The following is a 13,323-nucleotide window of genomic DNA, read 5'->3' as shown; positions in this document are numbered from 1 at the left end:
ACAGCCCCTGCGTGGCCCTTTCCTTGAGTATGTGGGTGTGTTATTACTGCTGCCACCATTAGTGCAAACTAAGCAGCTTGACACAACAGAAATGATCTCTGAAAGCCAAGTCTGAAAAGGGGTCACTGGGCGAAAATCAAGGTGACCACCGAGCTCATTCCTCCCTAGGGGACTCTGTTCGCATTTTCCAGCTCCCGAGGCCTGCATGGTGGAGCCCAGGGCCCTTCCTCCATCTGCACAGCCAGCAGGGGCTAGTCAAGGACCCATGTGACCCATCGGGCTCACTGGATGACCAGGGTCCTCTCCTCATCTTATGGTCTACTGACGAGTGAGCCTCATTCCTCTGCAGCCCCTTCTGGTGTCAGGAAGCATACTCACAGGTCCCGGGGTGGATGTCTCATGAGGGGCCGCATCTGCCTCCCCCAGTGAGTTCTCTCTTCGGCCTCACAAGGACCCTCAGGTGGCGCTGTTACTCCCCACCCGACAGGAAGCAGAGGGTGGCAGGGTAAGCTCATCACCCAGGGCTGTGACTGCAGTTCATGTAATGTCACAGCTCCATGAGCAGATACGTCATCATCGCCCATTTCACAGAAGAGCAAGCTGAGGCCCCCGGGCGGTAAAGTACCTTCCCCAAGGTCACCCAGTGAGTAAGTGGCGGGGCCAGCCCTCTGCCACAGCCCATGTGACTCTGTAGTGCGCTTCTATGGCTATCTGGAAAGTGGACATGGGAGAAGGTTCTGTTTGAGAAAATTAATTGGGAACCAAACCCCTGAAGAAGGCGTTATAGGAACTTCCCAGCACAAGCTTGAGAATTGCATGACTGTTACCGGTGGCTTTAGGAATGCTTGGGATCCACTGGGCGAGCTGGCAGTTTTAGAGCCTCGGGTGACTGTACATTTGGGGCAGGTAACGTTGTTAAGGAGCCAAAGGGACGGAGACCCAGGTCAGAGCCCTTTCTGTGCTCTAGGTCAACTGAGTAGCTCCCGATTTCCAGGAAGCATGGTTTTCTCATTTGTAAAAGGTGGATGGACACCTCTCCTAGCTCCCTAGTGGGGTAGAAAGAGCTGATTGTTGTTGGTGTCCAGTTTCTGGCTCAGAGTTGGCACTGGAAAACTGTGAGCTAATGTACAATTTCTCTGCAGAGTAAGCAGGATGAAAACGCGTGTGTGAGAAGCTGTTCATACAAAGAGGGGTTGTTAACTGAAATTCTGCACATACAACATGTTTGGTTTTTCCAAAAGCCATGAGGTCCTAACAGCTCCTCGCATCTGAGCCAGCTCACCTGGGACTGGCCTGCCCTCAGGGCCATATGCCCCTGACCCTCTGACATCCGCTCTGTCCCCAGCCCGCTCTGAAAGTGGGCATTTTCCCACTTCTCTGAGAAACAGTGTTGTTTCCTCAAAAGAGCCTTTCATTTCATCGCGTCCTGCGAAATAGCTACTTGAATTAATTTTCCTGGTGAGCTTCCAGCTGCAGAGCCCCTCTGGGCACTGCCTTGGCACGGCTAATCCGGGACTGGGGTCCCTCCCATCCAGTCCTACAGGGCACCCTGACAGCCGCTGTCCCTTCCACCTGGGGGCCAGTCCCTTGTCACAGAGTGGGATCTCAGTGTCATCAGCTGGCAGGCCGACAATGAGGAAAACGGCATTTTCTGTGAATCTGATCAGTAGTCACATGTGAGAAAACTAGAAAATAGTGTATGTGTTTCATTTTTGCTTTTATAAAAACACTTTTTTAAGTGAAATAAGTCAGACAGGGAAAGACAAATACCATACGATCTCACTTACATGTGGAGTCTGAAAAAACCCAGAAACCTCTGAGATGTAGATTGGTGGCTGCCGAGGCAGGCGGGGGTGGGGGTGGGGAGATGTGTGAAGGGGTCAAAGGAAGGAAATTCCGTTGTGAAATCGTCAGTTGTGGGTATGTCGTGTTCAGCACGGAGACTACAGCTAATACTGAGCTACACATGTGAGCAGACCTTAAAAGTTCTCATCATAAGGCAAGTTCTCATCGCACAACTCTGTGACGAGACCGATGTCTTTGTGGTGCTTATTTTGCAATATATACACATATTAAATCGCGTTGTACACCTGAAGCTAGTATTATGTTACATGTCAATTGCATCTCAATAAAAATATTAAATTTTATGATACAAAAACGTGATTCAAAAGCCCTTTTTACTGCAAACAGGAGTGAGGTCTGTGTGTTTCCATTTCTCTTTTCACCTGGCCTCTCTCCATAAGCAACGTCGTGAGACGCTGTAGGAAGAAGGAAGTCAGCACTCAAGGCAGGTGCCAAGCTGGACGGGGGATGAGAGCCGTGGAGGGAAGGCAGGGGACACCCAGGGAGAAAACACGCTGTGTGACAGACAGGGCCTCCTTCACAGCGCTTCCGTGAAGACGTTTTGGCTTTCTGATGATGGGAGCGTGATCCGCACTCAACAGAAAGCATGCTTCGACTTTCGTTGCTAAGCTCTTCCCGAGCTGGCGGTGTGCAGTCCCACACTGTCTTGTGATCCTGGGGCGTGTAAAGCAGGCTTTGTGTCAGGTGCGTCCGCTCACCTGCAGGCTGTGCCTGTCCTGAGCACGTGCAAGGTCAGCCAGGCTGGGCGATGGTGTCCCGTAGGTTGGGTGCATTCAGCACATTTTCGACTTAATGGTATTTTCGACTTACAACAGGTTTGTCCAAACATAACCCCAGTCTAGGTTGAGGAGCATCTATGGATAGTAAAGATAACAACAGCAGACAGTGTGTGTGTGTGTGTGTTTAGAAACCAGGCACAAAGGAAGTTTTAAAAAGAAAAGAAGAAAAAGAATGATGAAGAAAAACAAAAGATTAGATTGGTAAAATATGTCCCAATATAGTTCAAATATGTCACCTACAACAAGAAATATGAATTTAACTTGTTACTAATAGACACAAACTATCAGATTGAAATTTTAAATAACAAAATTAAGCTATGTGCTGTATATAAAAGGCATATCTAAAACAAAACACATAGAAATGTTGAAAATAACAGTAAGAAAACTATACAAACGTTAACGGAAAGAAAGCAATAAAAATATCAAACAAGATAGAATTTGAGACAAAAGTATTAAAAGGAACACAAATAAAAGGAATGATCAATAATGAACTTATTTGTATTTAACAAATAAGTGTTGAATTATATGAAACAAACTGTACAGAATCGCAATGGCATAATGACTTCCAACTGAAAATGAAGAGTTATGTATGCAAATTAGCAGTAAAAACAGAGAAGATTTTGATAAATTTATTCATCTTGATCTGATTGCTCTTTATGGAACACTATACTCAACAAAAAGAAACTATACATTATTTTTGAGATCACGTGAATCCTTTACAAATATTCAATGTGCAACATGCTATAAAAGAAGTCTCAGATTTTTAAAGAATTGATACTATTCAGAACTCATTCTCTGATCACAATGCCACCATTTAGTTATAGCAAAAAATTAAAAGATTGTTTGAAAACAACCGTATGACTGAAAACTTTAACTCTGAAATAACTCATAATTAAAGTGAAAATCACAATGCAAAATAACTTGTATGATGTATCTCAAGCAGTACTTAGAAGAAAAATTATGTTTTAAATACATTTATTATATTAAAGCAGGAACGTTTAAAAATAAATAATTTTAATGGTAAACTCAACAACCTAGAGAAAGATAAGTATATAAAAAAACAAGGACTGTAGACTACAAAAATGGAAAAGATAAGCACAGAAGATAATAAAATAGGGGAAAAAAATAATAGAGCGACTCAACCAAATCAAAAGATGGTGTTTTGAAAAGAAAAGTTGACAAATCTCTAACAGAATTGATATATAAATAAGAAGAAAAATCACAAATAAAAAATGATATAATTCAGATACAATAATATTTAAAAATTAGTAAGAAAATACTGTGAAGAATTTCATTCCAATACTTTTGAAAACTTAAATGATATTAGCCATTTTCTAGAAAAATATAGTCAATTTGACTAAGAAAAAACAGGCAGACTAAATCATAAACATTAAAGAAGTAGAATTAGAAATCCTGTTTCCCCAAAAATAAGACCTAGCTAGACCATCAGCTCTAATGCATCTTTTGGAGCAAAAATTAATATAAGACCAGGTATTATATCATCATATCATCTCATATCATATCATATTATATAAGACCCGGTCTTATAGTAAGATAAGATCGGGTCTTATATTGTTTTGTTCCAAAAGACGGATTAGAGCTGATGGTCTGGCTAGGTCTTAACATAGTCATGGTTTTCACAAGCAAGTTATATCAAACAATCAAGAAATACATATCCACATATAAACAAAATCATATGGTATTTGTCTTTCTGTCTGACTTATCTCATTTAGCATAATCCCCTCTAGGTCCATCCATGTTGTCGCAGATTACAAGATTTCATTCTTTTTTATGGCTGAGTAATAATATTGCACGTATATATGGATAACATCTTCTTTATCCAATTGTCTATTGATGGGCACCCAGGTTGTTTCCATATCTTGGCTGTTGTAAATAGCGCTGCAGTGAACATAGGGGTGCATATATCTTTTCAAGTTACTGTTTTGGATTTCTTTGGATAAACACCCAGAAGTGAGATTGCTGGCTCATATTGTAATCATAATTTTTTGAGGAACCTCCACACTGTTTTCCATAGCGGCTGCACCAATCTGCAATCCCACCAACAGTGCACGAGGGTTCCCTTTACTCCACATCCTCGCCAGCACTTGTTGTTTGTTGATTTATTGATGATGGCCATTCTGACTGGGGTGAGATGGTATCTCATTGTGGTTTTTATTTGCATTTCTCTGATGATTAGTGCTTTTGAGCACCTTGCCATGTACCTATTGCCCATTTATATGTATTCTTTGGGAAAATGCCTATGTATTTCCTCTGCCCATTTTTTAATTGGGTTATTTGTTTTTTTACACTGAGTTGTATGAGTTCCTTATATAGTTTAGATATTAATCTCTTATCAGAACTGTGGTTTGCAAATATTTTCTCCTATTCAATAGGTTGCCTTTTCATTTTATTGATGGTTTCCTTTGCTGTGCAGAGCTTTTTAGTTTGATGTCGTCTCACTTGTCTAGTTTTTCCTTTGTTGCCTTAGGTTTTCGTGCCAAATCCAAAAATTTATTTCCCAAACCGGTGTCAAGGAGCGTCTTCTCTGTTTTCTTCTAGGAGTTTTATGGTTCCAGGTCTTGCATTGAAATCTTTAAGCCATTTCAAGTTATTTTTTGTGAATGGTATAAGATGGGGTCTAGTTTCATTTTTATGCATGTGGATGTCCTGTTTCACAACACCATTTGATGAAGAAACTATTCTTTCCCCACTGTGTGTTTTTGGTACCCTTGTCAAAGATTAGTTGACAGTATAGGTATGAATTTATTTCTGTGCTCTCTATTCTGTTCCATTGGTCTATGTGCCTGTCTTTGTGTCAGCAGCATACTGTTTTGATTATTTTAGCTTTGTTATACAGTTAGAAATCAGGACGTGGGATGCCTCCAGCTTTGTTCTTAATTTTCAAGATTGCTTTGGCTATTTGTGGTGTTTTATGGTTCCATGCAAATTTTAGGACTGTTTTTTCTGTTTCTATGAAAAATGCCATTGGAATTTTAGTAGGATTGCATTACACCTATAAGTTACTTTGGGTACTATGGACATATTAACAACATTAATTCTTCCAATCGAAGAACCTGGATATCTTTCTATTTATTTGTGTATTCTTCTTTTTTTTAAAAAGATTTTTATTGGGGAAGGGGAACAGGACTTTATTGGGGAACAGTGTGTACTTCCAGGACTTTTTTGCAAGTCAAGTTGTTGTCCTTTCAATCTTAGTTGTGGAGGGTGCTGTTCAGCTTCAAGTTGTTGTCCTTTCAGTCTTAGTTGTCGAGGGCGCAGCTCAGCTCCAGGTCCAGTTGCCGTTGCTAGTTGCAGGGGGCACAGCCCACCATCCCTTGCGGGAGTCGAACTGGCAACCTTGTGGTTGAAAGGACGTGCTCCAACCAACTGAGCCATCTGGGAGCTCAGTGGCAGCTCAGCTCAAGGTGCCATGTTCAATCTTAGTTGCAGGGGGCACAGCCCACCATCCCTTGTGGGACTCGAGGAATTGAACTGGCAACCTTGTGGTTGAGAGCCCACTGGCCCATGTGGAAATCGAACCGGCAGCCTTTGGAGTTAGGAGCACGGAGCTCCAGCCACCTGAGCCACCAGGCCAACCCCTATTTGTGTATTCTTTAGTTTCTTTCATCAACAACATCTTATAGTTTTCTGTGTAAAGGTCTTTCATTTTCTTAGTTAAACTTATTCCTAAGTACTTTATCCATTTTGGTGCTACTATAAATGGACTTTTTTCTTAATTTCTTTTCATATTTATGACTTTACAATTTTTTCTCTGAAGCAGAAAGCTATAGACAAAGCAAGAAGACAAGCTACAAAATGAGAAGAGATAGCATTAATACATATAACTGACAAATAATTGTATACCGGGTGTACAAAAAACACCTACAGATCAATTTGGAAAAGGAAGTTCATAAAAACAGGCAAAGGCAAAGGACAGAAGAGGAAATGGAACGGTCAATTCTACAAGTGAAAAGATGTTCAAACTCATCAGTAGTCAAGGAAACATTAAAATAACCTGCACTATCATTCTACACCCCTCAGTGCCCCTCAGCTTAGCACAGATGAAAGAGTCTGACAACACAGGAGCGGAAGAAGTGAGGAAATCCCTCCATGTTACTGGAGAATTGCAAATTCCTACCATCACTGTGAAAAACAATTCGGAGAGAAGCAAACCTTGTCACATACGCTGTGTAGGAGAGGGACGGCGGTGTGCCTGCCCATCGTGCCTTTGGCAGACCCCGTCCCCTAGGGCTCCCTGTCTGCCCGCATGCCTTACTGGCTGTGCTAAGGGTGCAAAGTCTTGCTGCTCATCACCGTTTTTCAGGGTTGTATTTGCAGGAACAAACCTGTAAGGATGAGGCAATGTCTCACTCCAGGACAAAGAGGCAGCCTGGCCACTGCCTGCTCTAAAACATGGGGTCCTGTCCTGCAACTGGACCTGCTGCATGTGCAGCTGCATGTCGTCTGGCCCTCCATGTCACCCTGCGGGCACTAGGGCTCGGGAACCAGCACAAATGCGCTGGACCTCTGGCTGCTGCTTTGGCTGTAAATAAAAAGTCTTTTATCTCGGACCCAGGAATCTCATGTCTTCTACCAGCAAATCTGACACTGGGGCAGCCTAACTGGTTAGCCAGTAAGTGTCATCCTTCGGTGTTTGACAGAAGCCACCTAAATATGCTTCGTCCTCATGATTCAAGTGTATAATACACATGAAATGAATTGCTATCCACTAGTTACAGTAAATGAATTACGCTACATCTGTCAATATGATGAAATCGCAAAAAGAAAATGTTGAGTGAGAAAAGCTGGATCCAGAATGATGTATTTACCTAAAAACGCAGTACTTCCCTATACTGTTTATGGGTACATTTCTCTGCAGTCATAATATATCGTTCTGGGAAAGGGAAGCACCAGCTTAAGGACAGGGTGGGAAGCACAGGGGGCTTCCATGGTCTCTGTTTTATTGCTTAGTGAAAACTGACACAACGACAGCAGAATGTTAGAATTTTGTAAGTGGGCGTGTGGGTGTTTTCTGCGTATTAGAAGTGTTCCCTGTTTTAAATGGCATCAGTCTGCCTCGGACCCACGGCACAACCTCACATTTCCTTCCAAATAGGAAATTTTGTTCTCACAGTTGCAACATTAATGCTTCCAAGCGTAAACGCATAGTTTTGTAGTGGAAACATCTCTCAACTTAAAACATTCCCAGACCAAGAGCCTGGGGAAAATATCATCGATGGGCCTGGCAGTGAGGAAATCAGAGACACTTCTGTTAAAAAAAACAGCAGAAAACGTCCAGGGAAGTGCTATGCGAAGGCAGGACAAGGCCCACTGGGCTGTCTGCTTTTGTGCCGACGGCTCCCCACCGACCGCGTCCGACAGTGAGCTAGCTCCTGTGGACACAGGCTTCCATCTGGGAGAGGAGGCTGTTGAGCTGGAAACCCGATCTCCGCCCTTCTGCTGGTACCGTTAGGCTCTCAGGCCCTTCTCTGCTCTTAAAGCCAGAGCAGGGAACAAAGAAGGGCCGGGAGGGGCCTGGCTCCAAGGCGGGCGGCCATTCATCACCTTCAGGGGAAATAGGACATAAACGGGCTCAGAGTTCCTTTCTGGTGCTCCCTCGGCCAGGGCGGCCCTAGGAATACTCACCTTGTTTCAGTTAGCAGGGCAAAGGTCAGAGGTCAACAGGGCTTCTCCAGCCCCCCTGTGTGGTAGAGCAAACAGGCTACACAATGAGACACTGTTGAAAGTCGGATTCCTTTCACCCTGCGTAAGTGCCCAAAGCACCGGGGTCACCGGGGACTACCGAGGGGACCCTGTGGTTGTCCTGCCTCTGTGACAGGACATCCAGCAAGTTCCGAGCAGAAGGAGGGCTCCTGTGCCCGAGGTCTGCCCCCTGGGAGACGTGCTAATAGGCTGGTCATGGGAGCACCCTGCGCCTCGAGGGCACGGGCAGGCCAAGGAACCATTCTCGGCTGTGAGATGGGGACACGTGCTCAGTCAGGTGGGAATCTGCACAGTGGCAGGAGACAAGGCTGGTGGCCACACCATGGTCAGCACGGAGATGGGGACAGGTCTGGCCACACGGCTCAGAATCAGGTGGCTGGAGGTCCAGGCGCAAAGCCTGGGCTGTGAGGCGTGTCCTGCCAGTGGCGCGGTCACATGACATCTCTCAGCACCTTCCCAGGCCCCGCCTGGCCTCCCCGTAGACCCGGGTCTGGGCCTGAGGAGAGAGGCTCTTCTCCGGCTCCGCCTGTGGACAGAATCAGAGGTGTAGGGCTGCGGGCCGGGCAGTGCCTGGGCACAGTGGTGTCCAGCAGAAGGCAGTGGCAGCGGACTTCACTGAAGGAGGCCAGGCAAGGACAGGGAAACCGACCGAGCTGTCTCTGTATCGGCTCCCTCTTCCAGGGGACTTTCAGAAGTAAGTCAGGGTCTCTTGCAGTGGCGTGCTGAGGGAAAGACCAGCTAAATGTACTCCTGTGTGTAAATCCTGTGTGGCAATAGGCCTTATTTCTTAGGAGACAGAGGCAAGAAGTTCTGTCCGAATGGCCTTGTCGATTTTAAGATTCTCAGTACACTGTCTCAATCGCTGTGTCAGTTTGCCAGGACTGCCATGGCCACATGCCACCTAGAACGTGATGGTTTCACAGGTCTGGAGACTGGAAGCCATGTGTCAGCAGGGTTGGTTCCTCCTGGGGCTATGAGGGCAGGCTGTGCCTCAGGCCTCTGTCCTGGGGGTGTCGCTGTCGTGTCCCCACGTCTCTTCACAGAGTCCCTCTCCCTGTCTGCCCACGTCCCCCTTTGTATAGGGACAGTCATACTGCTTTGGGGCCCATGCTGCTCAGCATGGCCTTATCGTGACTTGACTACATCTGCAAAGGCCGCATTTCCCAATAAGGTCAGGTTCTGAGGGACTGGGATTAGGACTTGAATGTGTGAGTTTCAGGGGGACACAATTGAGCCCACAGTAAGTGCCCAATCACTTGTTAAAAAGGTTAAGGCAGTTCTCTCATCAGTGTATTAGGGTATCATGTCATTGCAGTACCAGACTCGCTGGCACTGAGTGTCTTTTAAAAGAAAAACTTGCTTCTTGATGGGTTTTTTAAAACTGGTGCTTCATTGTTAAGTCAGTTGGCTGTGTATGAATTGGCTGTTTGAGTCCCTTCCCAGAACACAGAGCACGTCTGCCGTCGTACTGGCTACAGCTGGGGAACATGCCAAGGAGACAGCCAGTGCACAAAGCCCGGTGAACCGACGAGCTGGACCCAGCAGGGCTCCCGGTCCTCTGCCCCCATGGAGGCACCCTTCTGGAAGTAATCGTGACTGTTGCAGAAACGAGGGCAGGACTCAAGCCCCAGCTCTGGCACTTCCTAAATGTGCTATTTTTCCAGCCTCTTGAAGCCTTTGTTATCTCTGAGGCAAAATGGAGACGGTCGTACCTTCCTCAGTGGGTTTCTCGGGGTTGAGAGCCGTGTTACAGCGTCATGGCCTGTGGTGAGCTGTGGGTTCTCAGCGGCGTCTGTGGGACCATCGGCACTCTGCAAGGACCAGATTCTGCCCGTGCAGTGAGCAGGTCACATGTCACTCGGAGCCAAATGACCACCCACACAAGGCTGTTTCCGTGGAGGAGCAGGTTTCTGTGGGAGGACAAGCCTTCATCCCCTCATTACTTGGTCCCCGTGTCAGAATTGAATCACACTGGAGCATTCAGGGGCCTCAAATTCAATCACTGGTCATATTCTTTATCCAGCATTTCCTCCTTTCCTTGGCAAATTTGATTTTTCCTGATTGTAATGAAGCTCCCTGGAAAATCTAATCATTGCTTCATTTCAATCAGAGTAATTAAGCTGTGATGGATGAGACCCAGATAGGTTGTGGGGTTCGTGGAAGGGCCTTAAGTAAGCAGATGGTGAAAGTCAGATTGCACTGTGGTCCGCTGTGAACACCCGTGGACCAGCGTGGGAATGAACTCCAGTTATCCTGCCATCTTCTCAGACACAAGGGACAACTTTCACGCAGTCCCAGCCTTCTACATGTCTGTTCTCAGAAATCAAGGGGAAACTGTTTGCTGAATATGTTCTCTACTGAATTTGTCCTTGTAAAACAGATCATTCCGAATCAGCCTCCCGTACAACTTGGAAATGAGGTCTGCGTTCATTGTGTACGCCCATGTGTGGGTCTCGGTCACCCGATGGGCATGCCAGGCCCAGGCTACCCCCAAGCTCTGGTGGCACGCGCACGTGCAGTGTCTCTGTGGGATGTGGTCTCCTGCGTCCCCAGCACTGCCCGCCTGCCCACCTGCACCTCAGGGCATAGTCCAGCGGTGGGTGTCCCCTCTGCCACCGCCTAACCTCACTGTCGACCAGTCGTCTGCACACCACTGACCAAGGCCCTGCCGCCTCCAAAGGTGGTGCCCGGGCACAGGGCAGGGCCGGCCCCTCAGGAGTCCACGCTCACTCTCTCACATGCACATGCACAGATACACACATATACAGACACAGAGGCACACGCACACATACATGCATGCACACACATGCATACACACACGCACACGTGCACACTTGCTGTATGCAACTTTTGGGGAAGACTATGAAGGAAAAGGGGGAGTTTACCCTCTGTGCCTGTGGGTTATCAACAGAAGAGACAGCTCTGAGTACATGTGTGAGGCTGTGTGTGAGTGTGAGTGTGTGTGCATAGGTGTGAGTATGTGGGGTACACCCTGGTCCCCCGAAAATAGGACCTAGCCGGACAGTCAGCTGTAATGCATCTTTTGGAGCAAAAATTAATGTAAGACCTGGTCTTATATTATTATATTATATTATATTATATTAATTACATTAATTATATTCCCAGTCTTATAGTAAAGACCGGGTCTTATATTAATTTTTGCTCCAAAAGACGCATCGAAGCTGATTGTTCAGCTAGGTCTTATTTTTGGGAAAACACAGTAAATGTGTGTGGGGTGTGTGTGAGGGTGTGAGTGTGGGGGTATGAATGTGTGTGAGTGTGTGCGCGTAGGGGAGTGAGTGTGTTTATTTTTCTCTTCTCTTTGTAATTCTCTGAATGATTTGCTTTGGGAAATCAGTGCGATGAGACTCAGGACTTCTGCCATGATTTTGCTTGTTTGTCGTCTGCCTTCCAACTCACATTCTTGCTCAGAGGCAACAGAGACGCAGCCGTTGGCTTGAGGGGAGGCAAGGGAAGGCAAAGAGAGGGGAAACAGCGGGGAGCAAAGAAACCTGATCGATTTCTTAAAAATATATGAAAATATGATTCCCCCTGCCAGGAAATGACCACGTTCCAACAGCAGCTCTGGGGGTGACGTGCCTCGAGGAGCGCCGAGACCCAGCGAGGTCCACCCTGGAAGATGAAATGCTCTGACAGGCGCAGGGCAGAGAGCCCGACTGGACAGAGAAGGCTTCGTTCCAGCAAACAGGCGCTGCGAGCTGGAGGCAGGAACTGAGAGGATGTGCTGTGGGCCGAGGGAACACTTCCTAACCATGTTCTCCGGCCCACGCACTTTACATGTTTCATGAAACTTCCCCATTTCACAACAACTATCGAGTACATGATGTTTTCTCCACTGTGTGGAAGAAGAAACTAAGGTTTTGAAAGGTCATTTCCCCAAAGTGTTCCCAATTCTTGAGTTTCCTCTTACAGCGGATGGCACAACCATCCACCCAGCAGCTCAAGCCAGAAACCGGATTCTTCCCAGACACCCCAGTCCCCTCAGCCCGCATCCTCCCTCTGTCATTCAGTTAGTGAAGCAGCCCCCTTCTGGGGACTCCTAGAACTGTCATGTTGCGTCTCCGCATTCTGCTGCCATCTTGCTTCAGCCCATCCTGTTCTGTACGATTTTTACAATGGCGTCCTAATAGGTTCCTGCCCAGCGTATAGAGTATATAACATGTATTATATATGTTGGATTGAGGTTTGCAAAACAAGGACCATGGCCACACGTGTGTGAGACTGGTAAGAGTGAAGTGAAAGTAAGCTGTTTACGTTTTTGTGTGAAACTGAGCATAATAAAATTGGGTGGTAAACAAGTTCACCAAACCACTCCTGATTCTCACCTAAGAGGAAACAAGTCCAAGGAAAAGAGGATAAACACAGAACTCCAGAGCAATGCGGTGAGAGGTCCGACGAGGCGCGCTGGCTAAGCCCCTCTGCGAGGCTCTAGCTGAGACACTATCCGACAGGGTCCTCTGCGAGGGGCAAGCCGCGATACCGGGCCTCTCCGAAGCTCTTCCCTGCAAGACTGCCTGTCTCGGACCCGTCGTGGGCCCAGTCGCCTCTCCCGGACCAGGGACCTTCTCCACGCCGACTGACTCTGGGACTTGGTTCATTATTAAATTCTATTCTACTCTGTACAACCTTCTGTGCTGACCAGAGCATTGGCCTCTGGAGGGACATTGGCTCCCAAATAAAGCTGTGTTACTCACTTTACCTGAACCTGTGTGCCAGGACTTTGTTCCCCACTCACGTCACAAGTACCACATAGGGACGTAGGGACCTGCCGAGGGGTTAATGTCCCCGTGGCTTTCAAGAAGAGACTACAATGTAGTGACTGCCCTCACAGGCGCTCGCAACACCCAGTCACCTCTCCAGTCCACCTGGGGACACTGCTGAGCTTCCCTGTTTGACTACCCGGAGACCTGCTGTAAGTTTCGCTTGTGCACAGATC

At 46.6% G+C, this 13,323-nt stretch overlaps 1 protein-coding gene across 1 annotated transcript in view; it reads left to right on the top strand.

Annotated features, from left to right (window-relative positions):
* The window catches only part of PKD1L1 (polycystin 1 like 1, transient receptor potential channel interacting), a gene marked incomplete at its 5' end in the record, with an annotated part of 103,905 nt that extends 90,821 nt beyond the window's left edge, over positions 1–13,084 (top strand). The window contains one exon of the mRNA XM_081079376.1: positions 11,926–13,084. Coding sequence (XP_080935502.1) covers positions 11,926–12,020 — 95 coding nt within the window. The 3' untranslated portion in view covers positions 12,021–13,084. The remainder of the gene's footprint in view (positions 1–11,925) is intronic.
* Between the last annotated feature and the right edge of the window lie 239 nt (positions 13,085–13,323).

The sequence above is a fragment of the Rhinolophus hipposideros genome (genome assembly GCF_964194185.1).
Source record: "Rhinolophus hipposideros genome assembly, chromosome: 18".
In the NCBI taxonomy this organism is placed as follows: domain Eukaryota; kingdom Metazoa; phylum Chordata; class Mammalia; order Chiroptera; family Rhinolophidae; genus Rhinolophus; species Rhinolophus hipposideros.
The sequence above is the reverse complement of the archived record's forward strand: the minus strand, read 5'-3'. Positions and strand labels throughout refer to the sequence as shown.